The following is a 20,970-nucleotide window of genomic DNA, read 5'->3' on the forward strand; positions in this document are numbered from 1 at the left end:
CATAATAACCGCGCGATATTTCGCGTTTTTCTAACACTTGTGACGTAATAAAATGCTTTATAAAACCCATTGAGATAAACGTCGCGTAATAAAGGACGTTTGTGACGACACAAACATCGATTATTAAAAGCTTGATTGTTGGATAGATTTTAGAATTTAGTTTAAGTTTTATTGACTGAGAAGATATTTTTTATATATTTTCCGTTTCATTTAGTGTTTTTTTTTAAGGTTTAACTGTCACGCTTTCATTCAGTAGTTTTTAGCCATAGCATGTTTTAACGACTGTCGTTTGCTGCTAATTCCATATCCCATGTTGTTTTAAATAGTTCTATTTTCGCTGTTTCTATGATATAAAAGCAAAGGAATAATGGTAGAGAAACGACCGTCATTGAAACAGGATATCACACAGAGGATGGTTTAAATTAACTTTATATTTCCTTAGAATCAGTTTTAACCAAGATGATTTTTCTCGAATCCATGTTGTTCCGGTTGATTGCGTTCCTGATGACGTCATCGGTTCATTGTGACATCTTATTCCCGAAAGACACGTCAACGGATTTTGTTTTCCCGCCGAAGATAAGGAGATCCACATCTGGGGTGCCCGATGGACATCTAAGACCACTAGGTAATATAACATCCATTTTATTTATCCCTTGGAATATAGTAGCGAAGATCAAATTAACTAAAACAACGGAGAGATAGGGTAACAGCAAAACGTTGGTCGTTATAAAACACCTTATGCCCGCTTACAAGTTACCACGTATGTAACTTATTTATCCTCGCATGGCGGGGCAACAACAGTCGTTATAACACAGATGTTCTGTTTCATACACCTTGTACCAGCTTACAAGTTATCATATATGCAACTTTGTTGGTGATTCTTTTCTGGCTTAGAGTTTACGTTCATGGATTTCCTTATCGAGCACGTTTTTATTTTTAATCTTCTGTTAGGTTGGCAAAGACCACCGGAAGGGAAAGTCCCTGAAATAACCGAAGCCCCTGAACCGAAAACTTTCTGGGAAAGTCACGTGAGAGACAAGAAACCGCTGGTTATGAGGTGGGTTGGCTGTAATGCGGTTGTTTAATTAAAAGTAAAAGTAATGTAGTAGGGTGGGGGAAGATGGGACACCTTTTCATTCTATATTCTCGTCACATTTGGTAGTAAACAAAGAACATTCAAAGAATTATAAAACCGTATCCCCACAACTCCCATAGATCGTTGTTAATTGTTTAAAACACGATCAGGATATTTGGAAATGTATGTACTAAAGGTGTCCCATCTTCCCTTCCCACTATATGCACCATGGCTGAACAACGCTGGTTGTTCTTGTTCAATACACGCAAACTATTCTTCTAATTGCAAAGTATTTTCTATTAAATATTACGTCACACACCCAGACAAGCCATCAACCAATCATCTGATTGTTTCGTTAAATGGAACGACAAGTACTTAAAGAATACGTATGGTGACGTCATAATAGAGGTAACAAAGAAGAAACCTGGCAAAATAGAAGAACCTCACATGATGACGTTGAAAAAGTTTCTACTGAGGTAAAATTTTGACGTCATATCCTGCACACGTCATAAGTGACAAGTTGCCCATATTTAAAAAACAGACTGGTAGGAATGTGTTTCACAAGGTATAGCACTGTGGGGTAAGATGGTTAAAGTTATCACGTAATATCCCATTTTTCCTAGGTGTTTATATTATTCTGTAAATATTCCATGTTTACTACAAAATGAAACGATAAAATAGAATCAAAATATAAACCATCTTACCCCAATCCCACAATACATATGTACCATCTTACCCCCTCCACCCAGATACAACTTAGAGGATTGGTATCTAGTGAGTCCCATCCCCCCACCCATGACCACAGAGGTGCCCGCCATCAAGAGTTTACTTTGCGGAACTTTCCGTGATTTCCTCCAAGAAGCTGAGATGTGGATGAGCAGCGGAGGAACGAGCTCCCCGATTCATTACGATCAAGATCATAATATTCATTGCTTGATAGCCGGGAGGAAGGACTTTATTATGGTTCACCCCAAGTTTAAAGATAGATTTGAAATGAAGGTGGGTGACGTCATAGGGTATGTGACGTCATAGGTTGAGTGACGTTATGGTTATGTGTTCAGGGCTTGGCGCTGTTACGGTTGTATTGGCGTGTGTATTTTTAGACAAGACACTTAACAGCAATTGCTCCAACCCAGTGGTCACTAATGGGTTGTCCAAATTATCAGCCATATAGAAAAAACAATCACCCACAAAGTTACATACGTGGTAACTTGTAAGCAAGCACGAGGTGTATGAAACAGAACACCCGTGTTATAACGACTGTCGTTGCCCCGCAATGCGAGGATAAATAAGTTACATTGACCTCATATTTACCACCAGGAAAACAAAGAGATTGGCAACGGGTATTCCACGATCGACGCTGAGATGGTGAACGTATACGATCATCCTAAGGTGGGGAAGACGGCATGGAAATGGTCAACGTTATGGCCAGGAGACTGTATATATCTACCGGCTGGTGGGTAGGGGGTGTAGTGGGGTGTGGCAGGGGTGTGTATTTATAGTAGGGTGGGGAAGACGGGACACATTTAGCACACAATATCCAAATATCCTGATCGTGTTTTAAACAAATAACAACGGTCTATGGGAGTCGTGAGAATATGGTTTTATAATTCTTTGAATTTTCTTTGTTTACTACCAAATGGGACGAGAAAATGGAATGAAAATGTTTTCTATTCCCCCCACCCTATTATACCTATACTTATACCTACTGTCAGGTTAAGAACATAAAGGCAAATGGTGCTTTGTCTTTTAATAAAATCTGGGGTGACATTGTTAAAATACAGTTACACTCATAGTTGTCAAACATAGGGAACCTCATTGATTAATGTGGTGAATGCAATATACTTTGGCTCTGCTTGTTTGTATAGACACCTAACAGCAGGGTAAAATCTGATTCGTAACTCCTTAAATGTCGGCAGGCCATTTACATCAAGTACGGTCATACGGTCGAAGTCTCTCTACCTCGATCTTGTGGACGCCTACACGTGCGTTTAACGACACTGGGTGCGCTGTTACAAACATGAGCGAACCAGTGGCTCTCAGCGAACTTTCGTTTATCTGGAAACTGTACGATGTTAGTATTAGTATGGTTTATACATACTGTTAAGAGTCCTGGTTATTATAATGCTTATGTTGTAGCTAACAGGTGTAATATGAATGTAAATGTGATCTTCTGGTAATTTTGTTTTGTGAACCTTATAAACATATGTGTTGTCTGCAATACTGAGAGACAACGTCAAGGTTTGCCGTCTAGTGTTTTGTTCAAGGACATACAAACACAATGCCGTCCAATAAAGTTCAAAAAATGACATTTTTTTCCGATTAATTAACGTTTCATAAACCAGACACACTATAAATTGTTTGTGACGTCATAATATCGTTTCAGGGGCAGCGGTTGATAAACACAGACAATTATGACGATCCAGAAACATTACGTCATCATCTGTTGGCGCTCATGCGTGACGACCCCAAGTTACCACGTGAGAGGTGACGTCATAAACTAATCATTGTTTAATGTTCTAGAACAAGTTACCGCTGCGAAGTGGAACAATCGTGTTTCTGGAGTCACCCACAAAGTTACATACGTGGTAACTTGTAAGCGAGCACGAGGTGTATAAAACAGAACACCCGTGTTATAACGACTGTCGTTGCCCTGCCATGCGAGGATAAACAAATTACATTTATTCATTTTCTCCTGTTTTCTAGGTTCTTTCATTATTTCGAGAAAGCTCGAAACGACGAATCTCGACGTAAAGAACAAACTCCACACGCTGCGTTCCGACAGCTTGATTTAAAGAAAAAGAATTATTTGACGGTACGTGACATCCAGCGGTTGCCTAGCAACCTTTTAACCAGAGTTGTCAACAACTACATACGCCCTCAAGCGGACGAGGTGGAGGAATTGCTCAAGGATGAACTTTGAACCCGTAGACATGGAAATAGCATATAGTAGCATAGATATCAGATTTATTAAAGGCGAATTTATATTACAGCATGATTACGTCACGAATTGATACCACAATATTTCGGGTAGTTAGTTGAGTTACAACATTGGGACCAAATATGTGAATTTAAGAGCAAACATGGCTGATTTATGCGCGTTTGGACCATCTTGTCAAAGTGTGACCCTTTAGTGTGATTGTTTCCTTCAATTTCCCGCCATCCATTTCGGTTGTGACGCAATAATTCTCACCCTTTGTCACCATTTGTGATCCAACCATGTTGATTGTTACCTGTCAATCAAATTCAAATTAAAGCAAATTATGTCTTAACTAAAATGCTTCGTAAAAACACAGCATTCTAATATAGGGTGATGGGCCGACTCTGACCTATACATCCAAGGTCTCAAGTGTACCCCACTGAAGGCCCCACTGAAGGCCCCACATATAGAATGAACTTACACCCATGGCCTACTCAGTACATAAAATAGAATACTACGGGAGAAGGTGGGACACCTTTAGCACATAATATCCAAATATTCTGATCGTGTTTTAAGCAATTAACAACGGTCTATGGGGGTCGTGAGGATACGGTTTTAAAATTCCTTGAATGTTTTTTGTTTACTACCAAATGGGACAAAAAAAAAGAGCGAAAAGGTGTCCCATCTTCCCCCACCCTACTGTGTATTAAGTAAGCTTTCCACGAAGCATCACCTACCTTGACTTTGTCGCCTTTGATCGTCTCCACTTCGGTTTCCTCTCCCAACTTGAACGTATTGCTCGTCGTCTTTTGGGGTCGAATCCTTTTAACGGTGAAACTGTCGCCGTCCTTCGTGATCTCGGTCGTTGGGAAAACCTTTCGTGCGATCTCAATGTACTCGTCCGGTACACCTGGGTTATTAGGGGTCAAGGGGTTAATAAAGATCAAATGTATAGGTTTTACCCAAACACCCGGGTGCTACCAAGTAGACCCCATTCCCCAACACCCAAGGTGATACCATGTAGGTACACCAATGGCTATTAGGGGGTTAAAGTTTAGTAGATATTGGCACGATACAATACACCTCGTGCTCCACCTTGTAACCAATCAAGGCTTGATGCTGCTACCATTGTGGGCGTATGTGTCCTTGACACTTAACGGCAATTGCTCCAACCCAGTGGTCAATAATGGGTCGTCTAAACTGTCAGCCGTTCACCCACAACGTAACATACATGGTAACTTGTAAGCGGGCACGAGGTGTATGAAACAGAACATCGGTGTTATAACGACTGTCGTTGCCCGCCATGCGAGGATAAATAAGTTACATTAATTTATTCATTCTTTCGAGACAGCTCACCAACGCCTTTCATGAACCCATCGAAGTTGTTTCGCGTTTCAACAACAAAAGTTCCCAAGAATGCGTCAACCATGTTGGATTATGATGTAATAATCAACTTTATGACAAAACACCTGCATATAAAACAGAATATTATTCAAAAGTTTCAGAATACAAACAATTATGACGTACCAGGTGAATGGAATGATGTCACAGTGGGCATTGTGACTTATAAACAACTTTGCCTTTTTCTTTTTTTCTTGAAACGGATACAACATGTTTGCCCTATGCTCATAATCTTGTCTGTTACGTGACAAGTGAAGTGAAGTAACTGTAAGCTGATTTAGCAACTAATATATTCTGCAAGTCACTGAAAATATATGTACAATGACTATAACTATGATGTTGTTACGTCATAAACCGCTTTGTTTGAACGATAAGGTTCAACGTAACTTTGATTCTACATTTTGATTGAACTTCGTGATTATTACAGCATAACGACCGTTTTATTGCGTCATAATCACGCGATAAAAACATAAACTCGAATTTCGGTAAAACAAAGCTTATGATGTCACAATAAGCTTCGTTACGTCATAGAATAAGTTTATTTTTTTGAATTCTAGAATTCTTTTTACTGTTGGAATGGGATATCATAGATAGTTCTAGTGATGTCACAATCGTATTACAAGATGTCGCGCCCAACCTGGGGGTCGTTAACCCGTGTTAACACCTTGTTACAGGATAAGAGGGTTTATTACGTCATAAACATGGATTTATGGAAAGTTACAGGTAAGTTACTTGCTCTTTGTCGCCACCATGCGGGTAGCTATACTTATAGCAATCACACTTTACATTACTTCTGATTCTGCTTTTTGAACACGATAGCGAAAATCAAATTAACCAAAACAACGAAGAGAAGGGATTTTGCAGCAAAACGACAGTCGGTAAACATGCTATGTAAAAACTACTTAAGTAAAAGTCTAATTGCTTAAATTCATTAAAACTTTAATTAAACGGTTTATTACAAATTGTTTGTAGATTGTGACGGCCTTCACCAAATGAGTTCAGTTCTTCTTGTCCTTTTAATATGCTGTATTTGTATATTGACCCTGCCGTGAATAAAGATACAAAAATAAAGTCATTCATTCCCCGACGTTTTTAAACCATCGGTAATTATCTGTTGGGAATATACCGCCCGCTACAAGTCGCTAAAGAGCTCACGTGACCCTGAACGACGCGCAAACAGTTGTGACGTCACAAAGTAAACGATTCTACAAAACACGCCACGGGTATTGTTACGTCACAAGCCAAGTTTAAAAGTAATTACATTATAACACAAGGGTATATTAATAATCGCGTTTCGTTTCTCTATTGTCGTACAACACAGCAATTGTTACGTCACAAGCGTTGTGACATATATTGTTTCGAACAATCGACCATTGTACGTAATAATGTCCATTGTTCGATATTGCATTAGACAAATAAGTAGAAGCTACGTAATAATAGAACGTCGGGCTCTGCGCAGTGAACCGTAAAGTAGTTAACTCGGGACGTACTCGCGGTTTCGATTATGACGTCACAGACGTGACGTGCGTTACAATTCAACTTTGACGTTTTGGTCAATTGTTGGCAATAAATGAATAAATATAACTTGTATATGGGTGTTTAATAGATAAAAAAAAAACTTATTTATCCTCACATGACGGGGCAACGACAGTCGTTATAACTTGGGTGTTCTGTTTCATACACCTTGTGCCTGCTTACAAGTTACCATGTATGTAACTTTGTGGGTGAATTCATTTGGGGATTCCAGAATAATTGGGACAATCGAATATTTATTGAAACAATGACCCCAGTGACGTAACAATCATATCATGTGTGACGCAATAAACATATTATGAATATTTATTACGTTTTAATATTTTCGACAAAATAGAGAAACAATATTAGGTGTAACAACCACTCTTCTTTCTTTCAGTTAAATATAAATATGTTTTTAAACGACTGTCGTTTTGTCGCTATATCTTGTCCCCTAGATATTTTTTATTTTTCGCTACCGAAAAAATAAAGTTTTTATTTTGTTGGCGGGCATTCCGACGATGAAAATAATATATAATTCGTGACGATATATTGAAAATCGAAATCCGTTTGAAGGGAACGAGACGACACGAGAATTAGTGGTTTGTGATGTCATAATAAACAATTGGTAAAACTCATTTCCGGGCGAATATACAAAGTCATTTTGACGTAACAATCAACGTTTGTGACAGGTCCTGAACAACAGAGCACCTTATATGACGTCACAGTGTTAATTATCGTGCGATTATACACAGTAATAGATTTATCATTGTTTTGCCACAATTCAAACTGTGGGTTTAGCAGGACACGCTTTTATCGACGCTTCATCAGCGTGTTTCAACGACTTTCGTTTGATTTCCTTCTTTTCGTTGTTTTAATAATTTGATCTTCGCTATCGTATTCGAAGAGATAAATATTATTACATTATAATGCATAGTAAAAGATATCATTGTTTTGTCACAATTCGATTCATACGTCACCACAAAGTGATTATGACCGCATAATGACAGCTCATCACCTTAGAAACTAATTTCCCGCCAAACCTCACAACGTGAGAACATCAACGAATGAAATGGCGGGAAGTGGTTACTATGGTTACTGATGACGTGTCCTAACCACAGGAGGCGATTTACTGCGTGAGTTTGCTAAATTTGAATTAATCGAAACCTATAACATAGAAATAACATCCGTGCGAAGGATTTTTTCGGGGAGTGGCACGTCACGATTAAGTCACGTGGTACATAACAGCGCCTTAATGTTTGGGCGGAATATTTATTCCGTGTTTCCGCAAAACGAAGGATTAGGAAAAATTAATCGAAATTTGATAGACGTTGAAGAAAATCCGCGATCGGCGCGATTGAAACGTCATAATCGCGAAGCCGATTCTAGAAAAAGTTGTCGAATTTTGGTTGAAACGGAACACCGGGCTCCGCGGGAAGATAAACCGGTAATTAGTCGCGTAAATCGCGTCGATCGCGTTCGTGTCTAAATTTGAACTTGACGTAAACCACGAAACAACAAAGTGATGTCACAATCACTATTATGTCTTCATATTGTTTCATGTTTACTAGAAAAGCCAAACAATTGTCATAGTTTGTTTCGTCATAAATGTCCATAGTGATTGTTGTTTGTTATTAAACAACCACTATTATGACGTCACAACGGTCGATATTAAGCAGTAATAACAAAACAAACCGTCATTGTCGCATCATATTATGTAAATTTTTAATGACCTGCGGTGACCAGGAGAACGCATTAATGGTGATTATTCGTCGACCAGTGTTGCAGTTCCCCCAGTTAATTGTGCTTGCGGTAAAATTAAAAGGGTGTAGTAATATTAACATGACAGCGAATCAAAGCTGCGGTGAAGGAAAGCGTTAATGCGTCGCCGCAAAAGATTTCTTGAAACTATAAACCATATTTTTATCGAATTCGCTGCTGCCGCAAAAATCGATTAAAATTTGTTTATTTTGGTGAATTCTCTTGCATGGGGATGCCCCTAATTATAGCGTTTCTATTTAAAGAAAGTGAAAAAGGGGGTTGACGTCATGCATTAGTTAGGCCGAAGCATCACTCGACAAAAAAACGTCAAAAAAGAAAAAAATGTCGCTTTGAAACTCGGGTATATAAGACTGTGCGTTGAATTGTTGGTCACAAGTTCGTATAGTCGGTGGCAAGCTATAAACGGTTGTGGAATTATAATACTGAATTCGAATACGAGTTTACTAAATTTTTGCAAATTAAAATTTTGCAAAGTTTTATGTCTAAAATTGCTTTGTTAAAATGTTTAATTTTTTTTTCTTAAATTTCTGAAAGTGAGTTTTTGTGTAAAGGATCAAATTTGAAGTGAGGTTTCGCGTTAATTGCTTAATCTAATTATTTTCTGTTGATTGTAATTTGTTCTGCTAATTTTATCAAGTTTGAGATTAACCGAAAAATTCGATTAAAATGAAATTAAGATTTGATGAAATTTGGCGGCGTTTGTACCAAGTCGTTGCTTGGAATTTAGTTCCAAAGAAAAATTCTAAATATCTGCGCTGGGTGTAGATATTTTTAATTTGTTCTTTAGTGGCGTTTATTGCAGTGCAGTGTAGCTCGACTCGGTGCAAAAAGAAAAACAAAGAAATATCTACGCTGACCTGCGCTGAACAACGCTGGGTGTAGATATTTCTGTTTGTTATTTTATCATAAAATAAACATAATTTAGCAGCATTTAATAAATTATTTTAAAGTTTAAACAAAACTTTTGTTTTACAGATTAGGATAATTTATTAAACACTCCAACGAACAAGAAAAATGAAAAATATATTTTTGGTTTCGGTTTTAATCTTTGCTTATCAATCAACTACATTAGCGGGTGAGTTTTAATCAAATATCAAATTATGATTAATTAGTTGTCTTTGTAGGTGGAGTAATCGATAAAAACATCACAATCGAAACAATATTTTTAATAAAATCGAAAAACTTATTATTAGTTAATCGCATTACGATCTGAAAACGAATAAATGCAAATAAATAACATAAGAAAAAATTATGTAAATAATAATAAATATGTTTTATAGACGTGAATATATATTAAAACGAAGACGCTAAAATATAGAATTTTCTTAAAAAAATCGAAAACAATTCTTTATAAAGGTGCGTTCTGTTACGTCACATATAGTGGCGTTAGTTCAAATTCTGAAAAATATGAATTCGCGATTACCGCTGAAAAAAGTCGCGCGACAATTCTAAATAAATTTCCGCTCGAAGTCGAAACGTTGCCAAAACAAAGTTACAGATTAAATTAAATTAAACCTTGTGCTAAACTTCTGGCTTGAATCCCAGGTTTTTATTGCGTGCGTCGGTGTATATGGGACCTCATATATATACTGTGGGGTAAGATGGGACACCGTTAGCACACAATATCCCATATTTCGTGATCGTGTTTTAACAATCAACAACGCTGTTTTGGTATCGTGTGAATACGGGCATATATTTCGGGGAGGAAAAACTAAAATAAAAAATGGACCATCTTACCCCAACTACTGTAAATGAATGTTACTTATTTATCCTCGCGTGGAGCAACACCGAAAGTCGTTATAAAACGGATAACGTAGATTAGAAAAATATAAAATCAGCCACAAGGCGCCAATTTAAATTTTTACGTCGCCATCAAATTGATCGTATAAGTACCAACGCAAGACGTTTCAATGCGCCATGTGCGTGACCTGAAACACTCAATAAATTCGCATTAATCTTTCATGATTCTTCATTTTTTTTACAGACGATACTCACAGTATGAACACCAGGGGTAGAGTCGACCCAAGGAAAGAGTTTTGCAACGAACTGATCAACGGTGGCCGAGTGGGATTCTCAATGATTCAGCAACTTTGTGGTAAGTACATGCGAATGTGTAAACTTGAACTTTAAATTTAAAAATTGGTTAAAGTCAAATGACATTTAAATGCGATGCATTTTATCTTTCGATTACAACTATTGGTTTTATGTATTGTTGAATAATGGCATTTGATCAATATTCAGAACTTTTTAGAAAGTTTAGGAAACATTATAATTTGGTATTACTTTATAAAGATGTGTCACGTTTTAATAACTGCAACATTTTTTTAAAACTCTGAAATAAATCGATTTTCTTATTTGCGAATTCGCTTTTGGGCACGAGATGTATGAAGCCACTATGTATGGTGTGCAATAAGACATTACCCCCACTACGAGTTAAAAATATTATAATGACGTCATCAAATCAATACGTAACTAACATGACGTCATACATGCAGGTAGCTACGGTAAACGCATGTTCAGCAGAACTAGAACCACACGTAATGAACCTATTGTGACGTCACGACGATCCGGTTCAGCGCTTCCGGAAGCTATGATGTCAGACGATACTTTCAACACCAGAGGGAGCTATAACGGTCGCAAAACATCATACAGGACGGGAAGGCGACCCGACCATGAACTGGTTTCAAGGCTCGCCGCTGCTCTAAGGAGGCAATTCTCGTCTGTTACTAAACACAGCAACTTTGACCGACCAAAGGATGACTGGCGGGTTCGAGATACAGACGGGCCGATGTATCTTATTAAGAAATGGCTGCGATATGATGCCTAGGGCCAACTAACGGACAATCAAATATTCTACTTTCACTGTTCCTTTAATTTATCTGCCGTTAAATGTCGCTGTTGCTGGTCGTATCCACTGTCCACGTCATGTCACGTGATTGAGTCACGTGGCATGACGTAGTAATCATTACTGTGCTTTTCATTGTTGTCGTTTGTTTCGTATTAATCGGAGAATAATACATCTCATAAAACTTATATATGGTTGAAACTTATTTATCCTCGCATGGTGGGGCAACGACAGTCGTTCTAACACGGGTTTTCTGTTTCATACACCTCGTGCCCGCTTACAAGTTACCACGTATGTAACTTATTTATCCTCGCATGGCGGGGCAACGACAGTCGTTATAACACGGGTGTTCTGTTTCATACACCTCGTGCCAGCTTACAAGTTACCACGTATGTAACTTTGTGGGTGATTGTTTTTATGTTTGGCTGACAATTTAGACAACCCATTAGTGATCACTGGGTTGGAGCAATTGCTGTTATGTGTCTTTCGCAGGAACACATACGCCCACAATGGTAGCAACATCAGGCTTCGAACCCAAAACCTCCAACCTAGAGGGCGATGGCGCCGGACGTTGCAGGGATTGTGACGTCATTATTTATATTGTCGAATCCGATTGTTTTTGATTGTTACATGAAAATCGTGACCGCGAATCGAGATGGAAACTTCGCGTGAAGCCATTCTCCTACGTAACAATGAGTGTTTCTACTTTAATGAAAATATTGTGACATCACAGATAAAATCTGGCAGGAAATTTGTTTCATCGAGAAATTTGGAAACGATACAAAACAATTTTAAAAATAGATCAAAAAATCCGCCAAGTTTTTTAATGAAGTAAAATAAACGAACCGCGTAATTTGCGCGATTCCGAAATAAAGTTCTGCAATTTGTGCTTAAACTGTAATGTCATAAAATGACAATGTTTACGAACAAACGAATACCGCGATTCGCGCACGCTGTGAAATAATAGATATGCTATAAGATAAAATGGACGCTACAAAAGCGACGAAGGATTAATTATTGTGACGTCATTCCCTTGAAACGCATGAGTGAATTCTGCGACTCGTAATCAACGTATATATTGTGCGTTGGGGGCCACCATTGCATTATTATACTGCAGCGCAACGTGTGGGCAATAATTAGCATTAGGGGGAAGTTTTACATTGTCTTGGTTCCTTTGATTACTTGTAAACTCGCATTGGCCAGGCTAGCGTGTGTTTAGAATGTTCTTGGTTGTGTTTATGGTTAACACTTGCTAGATACAGCTTATGCATTTGCAGGTTTACAAGATTAAGATTAGGAGTTGCAAACAAGTGTTGTGTATGATTAGGTGATGAAATCCGGGATTAAGCTTGTTCCAGTATTAATTATAAAACTACATATTGTTCATGCTTACAAGCATGCAGGGTTATATTTTCTTGGTAATTTCCTTTCCTTTCGTTGTTTAATTAAATTGATCCAATCGCATTCAAAGAGATAAATATTTACGTTGCGAAGTTAAAAGTTGTAATCTGCTTACGAGTTCTAAAAATGCCCTTTAAACATTAAATATAACTTTTCTATATCTATACTTAACCATAAACGTTTACAACTAAAACTTATATTGTTGATTCGTCTTTTAAGTCTTTGCATTTAATGTTTAACTTGTGTCTTTTCTAGTTTATTACATTTGGATGTGCCATTCTATATTGTACAGGTATAGACCATATGGACCATAACGTTTATTTTGACGCAACTTCGAATCTTTCAATCACAAAAACCACTTGGAGTATTCGGGTTTCTAGACATCTAACTTGTGTATATTCTAGTTGTTGTTTACGGCTTTAGGTTGCTTCGAGTTCCAACTTTATTTAAGCAAATCCAAATCTCATGAAGCGGTATATGCCAATTGAAGATAAAATCTATTAGCGACTACCGCAGGTGTGGGCGTCCGGTTCATTATTGACTTCATAACTAATTTGTATATTGGAACATAGAAGTTGTGTAGAAGCCATTATTGCAAGCCATAAGTTGTCGCGGGCATCAGCGGTCACGCTTCGTTATTGCCGTGCAAATTGCTAAAGGTAAATATATGAATGAATGTAGCGCATTTATCTTCGCATGGCCGGGCAACGACAGTCGTTATAACACGGGTGTTCTGTTTCATACACCTCGTGCACGCTTACGAGTTACCACGTTTGTAACTTATTTATCCTCGCATGGCGGCGACCGTCGTTATAACACAAGTGTTCTGTTTCTTAAAATTTGTGGCCGTCACCACCTTGTACGCGTGTGGTGGCTGGTGATGGAAATTTACCCGCTGTATAATAGCGGTTCACATATCAATGCATATCAATCATATTAATGCGATATAAAAGATGTATTGGTTCTTGTTTAAACCCTAAATTAATTAAGTGTAACGTTTGGAAAGTTTGGTAAAATTTGGTGCATAAAACGATTTCGATTTTACGATTTTTGTGTTTTCTTTGCAGCGTTTTATTTTAACGAGATCACTGAAAAAAGATTTTAAATCGAAACAATTGTATCTTAAATATATACATACACATGAGATGTCATGTTTGTATAGAAATCAAAGTTTATTTTTAGAATCTAAAGAGGTGACCGTTTGATCTAATTTTAGTGACGTAACGTCCCTCGTTCACGCAACACACGATGGGTCTTAACCTGACCCGCAAGGTGTAAAAATAGAAAATGATTTTAGATGCAAGTTTCGAAAATTTTTGGTGTCCAATTACCTTAGTAATAATAAAGATGTCCAATAACAAATTATTTTGTAAGATTTTTCGTGCGAAAAAAAACGTTCGCGTTTCTAATTAGCTGACGCGGCAAATTGTGGCCGAAACACTGCGTAGGCGTGTACGCGGGTGTATCACGTTTTACGTGACGTCATGATGACGTAGATATTTATAAAGATTGGGGATATTTTGTGTTATTAACTTTAACCATTCTCAGTGTAAGATAAAACAAGAGTGAGTGTTACAAGTACCATGCAGGTCTTTATATAACACTTACTCGTGTCTCATCTTACCCAACCACCAACAAATGGGAGCAATTCCAAATAAATTTAACAGATGAAAAGATATGTCAAAATATACGAAAATATCGTTACGACTTGTCAAAGTTTATGAATAAATTATAAGAAAAAACAAAAGTCGGTGCTTTTAGCCAGCGCCTCGTGATTTCTGGTTAGCTGCTGTTTTGTGGTCGTTTTCGGGCACGCGTCGTTCAGAAAACGGCAAGATTTGCAAAAATCCTTGCAAAAAGTAGGGTAATTTGTACCTCGTACTTCTGCTGCAAGATGCCCGCTTAAGGAAATCAAGTGTTTACTGTAAACAAGCTCCCTTATTAAACGTGACTGGAATAAACGGCTTGTATGACTTGGGATTAAAAGTTTATTTTAAGTTCAAACTTGGTAAAAATAAAGCGCCGCCCAAAAATAAACTGTTTTTGTGCAGTCGATTTAATTCGACCCTTATTTTAATATATTTTATAACATCTTTATTAAAATGCGCGGTAATTTTTTAAAAATTAGGAGTATTTGTTACGAAACAGTATCACGATAATTGTATTTATTGGTCATCGAACGTTAAATGTGACCGAATAAACGTGCACTGTTACGTATCAATAACCGCCGGGTATATAGATTAGATTGGCACGCCAGCTTAGGGTTAGGCTTACACTCCCACAGTAATAAGATTAGAAGGCGTAAGAAAAACAAGTGTATGTCCGCCTAAAATGGGTAGGAAAGCCTTCGAGTTAGATCTACATCCGTGCCGACTTATATAGACCTCAGAAAACGTTTGACACGAGCGCTATGCAAACTATGATAGGCGTTTCAAAGAATATTTCGAGTTTTGTGAATTTTATCGCTTCGTGGTGCCATTAAATATTCATTACACCGTTACCGTAATGTACAAGTTAGGTTTTGGTTTACGATAGCCATATTATCGACTGTACGAGTTAATGTACTTTGTACCGCCATCTAACACATCAAAAGTCACAAGTTGAATGCTAACATTTTGATAAAGGTTTAATAATTTAAATATTCAATAATATTGACGTTACGAATAAATATGCTCACAAAATGTCGCCCATCTGATTCACTGAACCTGTTTTAATAATTGAATTCTACAAATCTAAACAAACCACCTGTTTAAACTGCTATAGGGCCAAATTTTACAGGAATTTTTCTCAAATTCGTTAAAACTGGATTTTCTGACCACCCAAACCAGATTGCAGCTAAACGACTTACGGTTAATGCTTTTAACCAACCGTAAGATCCTATCTCCATTTTAAAGTCAGTTTACAAGTTCAAAACTTGAAATTAAGAAACGTCGTTTATTTATTTTAAAGATGCCTTCATGTCACGATTGTTAACGTAACAATGGCTGTGTTAGATGTCACTTTCACCTTACTGTTATTACATAAATAATCCCCACTTAAGGGTGGAGGGTTCGAATCTAGGCCTTGGAAGTGAAAATTAATGATTTTGTAAAACAAGCAAAACGCCGGTAATTATCAACTATTGATTATCTAAAACCAACATTATGACATCACAACCGCTTCGCTATCAGATCATAAAAGACGTTTCGCGACGCGAGTTAATGTTCTAGATTCGCGTAGCTCTTTGGCGCCACCTCGCAGATGGATTTCGTCACGATTTGTTCCACGCGTTTTACTTTCAAAACATTGTATGACGTCACAATGCAGCAGAGTCGCGGAGTTTGCACAATGCGCTAATTGTGACGTCAGGTATTAAGGTGTCAGTGTGTTCTAATGCTATTTACAATTTTCGGCTTTTAATGTTATTTGATTTGCTTTGATGGAGCAAAGCTAGCAAAGTATTGTCAAAAACAAAGTATTCGCCCAATGCAGCTTTTTAGCGATTTTGTTCTTGCTTAGCAATGTGTCAGAGACGGATACTGGTAATGTTGTAACAGGTAATTTCAAAGTTTTGTATTTTGCGCTACATAAGCATATATTATTATGTTGTTATACGATATAAGCATTTATATGTGTTAGATTTGTTAGTGCGTACACTGTACAGTAAGACTGAGTATGATAGTAATTAGAAATGATATCTGGAATCTGAATCTAATCTTTTTGGGTTGTCCAAATTATCTGGCACACATAAAAAAAATAGAAAATCCACAAAAAAATAGTCACCTACAAAGTAATATACATGGTAACTCGTAAGCAGGCACGAGGTGTATGAAACAGAACACTTGTGTTATAACGACTGTGGTTTTCCAGCCACGCGAAGATAAAGTAAGTTACATTCATTTCATTCATACGTTATAGTCTACTAACTACCACCATTTAGAAATATGTATATATATGTTTTGAAACTAAGTTTCTGGAGTGAATATTATTGAGTATGGAGCATTTGTGTTATCACGACACTGTATTAGAATTATATGTCCGCCAACAGCGGTCCTGAAAGTGAAGTCCCGTAGCAGAAGTCTTCCAAAGTATCCTAAACATAAGTTTAGTTATTTAAGTATGCCTAGGGAGTAGTGACATATTATTAAAAGCGATGCATACGCGGTAACTCGTAAGCACTGTCGTTTACTTGCTACGGAAGGATAAATAAAATTCCATTCATTCTTATAGGTGTTGTGTGTTGGATAGTGGAGTAAATCCTAAGTTTCCTTGACAAGGACATTACGCATATAGAATAAAAGTGCCAACCAAACCAAGTGGATAAATGGGTTTTAACATAAATAATATTGTTTGAATGAATGTAATTTACTTTATTGGGTAAAACGACAGTCGTTATAACACGCGCGTTCTGTTTCATACACCTCGTGCCAGCTTACAAGTTACCACGAATGTAACTTTGTGGGTGATTATTTTTATCTATGGCCGACAATTTGGATAACTCATTATTGACCACTGCGTTGGAGCAATTGCCGTTAAGTGTCTTGCCTAAAGACACGTACGCCAACAATGGTGGCAGCGACGAGCTTCGAACCATATGGACACCTTACATACCTGTATAGACTCAAATCCCGGCCTCTTGTCGTCATATTCATGCCAGCATTGCCACATCAGTGCATATAATTGAACAGGGCAGTAAGGTGTAATCTCTTTTTTCGGTATGCGATAGCCATTTTTAACCTTTTGCACTACTGCTTGGTTATGCATTCCTATGTTAAATATTAAAAACATATATATAAATAATCTATGCTTTCGTGTTTGGATGCATGAAAAACGATCTTTGGCTTGTATTGTAATAAGATCTAAAAACATTATTTGATAAATGACATCACAAACCTGGATAAGGTTGCTTTCCTTTTGTAAGAATCTCAGTGAGTAAGATTCCAAAACTCCAAACATCCGATTTGATTGTGAACCGTCTGTTAGTTATAGCTTCAGGTGCCGTCCATTTGACTGGGGACTTGGATCCTGAGAATAAATTTATACAACAACTGGTTATATACCACTTGGGAAAGGTGTATAGGGCTGCAACCAACAAAATTTAGTAAGCCAAGAAGAAAGAGAATGGCCACGATTATGTGTTTATCAACATTGTTGATCTGTTCCTTCTAAGTGTATCAAAAACACTATTAAAAAAGCTTTTTCTTAACCAGTTTTAGATTTGTGTACTTATTGAATTCCGCAGCAATCGTATAAAAGGCTCCTGACGAGAGGTTTTAACTTAAGCCAAATAGGTTGACGCTGCATTTGCCTAACCTGTCTGACCGCGTTAGGCGCCTATGGTTATGAATATCATTAGTCATTACCTGTTGACATGTATACATCCTTAATCAACCATGCCAATCCAAAGTCGGCTACTTTACAAACTCTGTTCTCCCCCACCAATACATTATCAGCACGAAGATCACGGTGAATGTATTTTTCTTGCTCAATGAATGCCATTCCTGCTGCAATCTGGGATACATTGGTTTATGTGTTTTTTTGCATACGCTATGTATATATTACTAAGTTACCTGGGCAGCCATATCAATCAGGTCTACAAAGGGAAAAAATCTCCCAGGTCGATCTTTAAGATAATCATGCAAACTTCCATAGCACATGAACTCAGTTACGATGTTTATCGGTTCAGTGGTGACCTGGATGTGAGTTTCATGGTTGGTTTGTTTTTATTTTGATAAACTCATTAGACTATTAGATGAAAATGTTTTGACTGCTTTTATCATTGCAAGTAATATAGAAGTTCTAGGTTATTAATGTATATAGGACCCATTGTATTTACCACGGCATAAATGCTAACAATATTTGGGTGTCTTAACTTCCTCATTATCTCGGCTTCTTGAAGAAAATCTTTAGAGGACGTGGTTCTAGGTTGCAGTATCTTTATAGCAACCTTTATGGGTGTTTGAAATCCATCAAGAGACATAAAACCTGTAAACAAGAATCAACTCACACACTTATATTCTCAACATTTCCACTCTCAAACCAACTTCCATGTTATGTATCTACCTAAATAACGTATGTGACGTATCAAACCATGGTCTCAACCCACCCACCTGTCAACACCTCCCCAAAAGCCCCAGCTCCTAGTTTCTCCCCTAGTTTAAGTTGTTCATGACCCAATCCCCACATACAACCCCCCTACCCACCTTTCCAGACTTCACCAAACATTCCTGCCCCAAGTTTCTTCTGCCTATTAAGTTGTTCACGACCAATTTTCCAAACATCGGGTGCTATGCCGGAGGTCTCGGGTTTCTCCTTCTCCCCACACCTCATGATGCCATATTCCCTTAGAGCCTGGCGGATGTAGTGATCAATAAATGCCTGTTTATCATCCCAGTCATGGGGTAGTGGGATAGTTTGATGCTTCACAAGCAGGGTCAATGCTTCTTGAACGGTTACAGAGATTCGGTAGATTCCTGTTGTAATTTAACATAAGTATCAAAGAGTTATTACGTAGAAGGATTTTTAGTGAAATCTAACATGAATATCAAAACACAAATAAATCCTAAAACATAAACAGAATGGACTTCTATTATTGATGTGTTTCAAATGTATTTACATGGATCACTATGATTTGCCCTTTAACTTAATGATATCACACTAACTTACCAGGTTCTGTTTTACTTTCCGTAATCATATAAGTTCCAGGTTCTTGTTGAACCAACATTCTCTCACATTCTTTCTCACTCTTTTTCCCAAAGAACCAACTGGGGTTTATCAATATATATTATTTTATAACAAACAGTGTGTCTGCGCATAGTAAATCCATATTAAAGTAAAAATTATTAAATTTCATGTTAACTGCCAGAAAGTTTGTTTCTCCACAACCTTAAAGCTATTTAGGTTTGCAATATGATCAGCTTTGTTACCACATTTTTTTCTTGAAAACTTTTTCACTTACTTTTTACATTCAATGCTACCCACGAGAGCCACATGGTTGCTTGGAACGTAACCTTCCTGACCATCCTTAAATTGAGCATGCCACCAATCACCCTCACTGTTAATAAAATGTGATTTTTTATACCCTTTCTTCGAAATGTTGTTGAATAATACAAATACATAATATATATTAATGTTAACCCTATTTTTTTGCTGTATCTAACTAACAGAAGTGTGAATTTTACCAAATTCAATACTGAAAGACCGCTGTTGGATAGTGCATGAGCTGATAAATGGCTGTATTTTAACCTACTTTTCAAGGATGCACATTCTCTCTCCTCTAGTGAGTGGTGGGTAGCCCCATATCGCCACGTAATTGAATTCTTCTGTTGCTGTGAATGTAACATTGTTAAGCTACATAACATTTTGTTATCAGTATTAAGGCAAATTTTAGGCTGTATTTCAGCAGTTTTAATTATGAAACACGGTTTTACGAACAATTCTAATAATGCTTTTGAGGTTTTTCAATATTAATTATATACTTACTTGGATGGTTGGTCCTTTGATTTTCCCAGTTGTGGCACACAGTTGGATTTGGCTGATTGGTGCACACAGTTAGATTTGGCCGATTGGTGCACACAGTTGGATTTTGCTGATTGGTGCACACAGTTAGATTTGGCCGATTGGTGCACACAGTTGGATTTGGCTGATTGGTGCACACAGTTAGATTTGGCCGATTGGTGCACACAGTTGGATTTGGCTGATTGGTGCACACAGTTGGATTTGGCCGATTGGTGCACACAGTTGGATTTGGCCGATTGGTGCCCACAGTTAGAGATGAGTGTAGTGGACTTGAAAACAGGTAGCGTTCATCTCCATATGGAGATGCGCAAAACCTGACACGCCGCATTTGGTTTGGCGGATTTATTTCCTCTAAAAGAACTGCACAAATATTATCCTTAGTACACTATATTTTGTCCTAATCCTAAAAAACAAACTTTTTATAAGTTCCTTCGTTTTTATTCTTTTACTTCTTTCTCTGTGCAATTGGAATCAACTAACACATTTTTTATTATTCCTTCCTTTTCCATTTCAACTGATTAATAAACCAAGCTTATT

General features: G+C 37.4%; 4 protein-coding genes across 4 annotated transcripts; 2 read left to right on the plus strand and 2 right to left on the minus strand.

The window, feature by feature from the left end:
• Positions 1-331: 331 nt before the first annotated feature.
• On the plus strand, positions 332-4,353 carry LOC149734503 (lysine-specific demethylase 8-like). The gene is made up of 8 exons (XM_089880665.1): positions 332-625; positions 952-1,057; positions 1,399-1,551; positions 1,825-2,074; positions 2,396-2,531; positions 2,995-3,149; positions 3,462-3,562; positions 3,782-4,353. Exons 1-8 carry the CDS (start codon positions 460-462, stop codon positions 3,996-3,998), a joined length of 1,284 nt encoding a protein of 427 aa, XP_089736791.1. The 5' UTR covers positions 332-459; the 3' UTR covers positions 3,999-4,353.
• On the minus strand, positions 4,026-5,548 carry LOC149734504 (fatty acid-binding protein, liver-like). Its single transcript, XM_089880679.1, has 4 exons — positions 5,523-5,548; positions 5,352-5,464; positions 4,733-4,905; positions 4,026-4,308 (listed from the first exon to the last, which is right to left on the minus strand). Exons 2-4 carry the CDS (start codon positions 5,422-5,424, stop codon positions 4,168-4,170), a joined length of 387 nt encoding a protein of 128 aa, XP_089736805.1. The 5' UTR covers positions 5,425-5,464; positions 5,523-5,548; the 3' UTR covers positions 4,026-4,167.
• Positions 5,549-9,609: 4,061 nt separating this feature from the next.
• On the plus strand, positions 9,610-11,723 carry LOC149734505 (uncharacterized). Its single transcript, XM_089880677.1, has 3 exons — positions 9,610-9,765; positions 10,675-10,785; positions 11,186-11,723. The coding sequence occupies exons 1-3, from the start codon at positions 9,705-9,707 to the stop codon at positions 11,515-11,517; spliced, it is 504 nt and encodes a 167-aa protein (XP_089736803.1). The 5' UTR covers positions 9,610-9,704; the 3' UTR covers positions 11,518-11,723.
• Positions 11,724-16,557: 4,834 nt separating this feature from the next.
• On the minus strand, positions 16,558-20,773 carry LOC149734506 (tyrosine-protein kinase Src-2-like). Its single transcript, XM_089880656.1, has 11 exons — positions 20,398-20,773; positions 20,165-20,243; positions 19,874-19,969; positions 19,582-19,679; positions 19,119-19,388; positions 18,752-18,900; positions 18,486-18,608; positions 18,279-18,426; positions 17,809-17,940; positions 17,527-17,681; positions 16,558-17,008 (listed from the first exon to the last, which is right to left on the minus strand). Exons 1-11 carry the CDS (start codon positions 20,759-20,761, stop codon positions 16,946-16,948), a joined length of 1,677 nt encoding a protein of 558 aa, XP_089736782.1. The 5' UTR covers positions 20,762-20,773; the 3' UTR covers positions 16,558-16,945.
• Between the last annotated feature and the right edge of the window lie 197 nt (positions 20,774-20,970).

This window comes from Ciona robusta, chromosome 7 (genome assembly GCF_009617815.1).
Source record: "Ciona robusta chromosome 7, ASM961781v2".
Taxonomy (NCBI): Eukaryota; Metazoa; Chordata; class Ascidiacea; order Phlebobranchia; family Cionidae; genus Ciona; species Ciona robusta.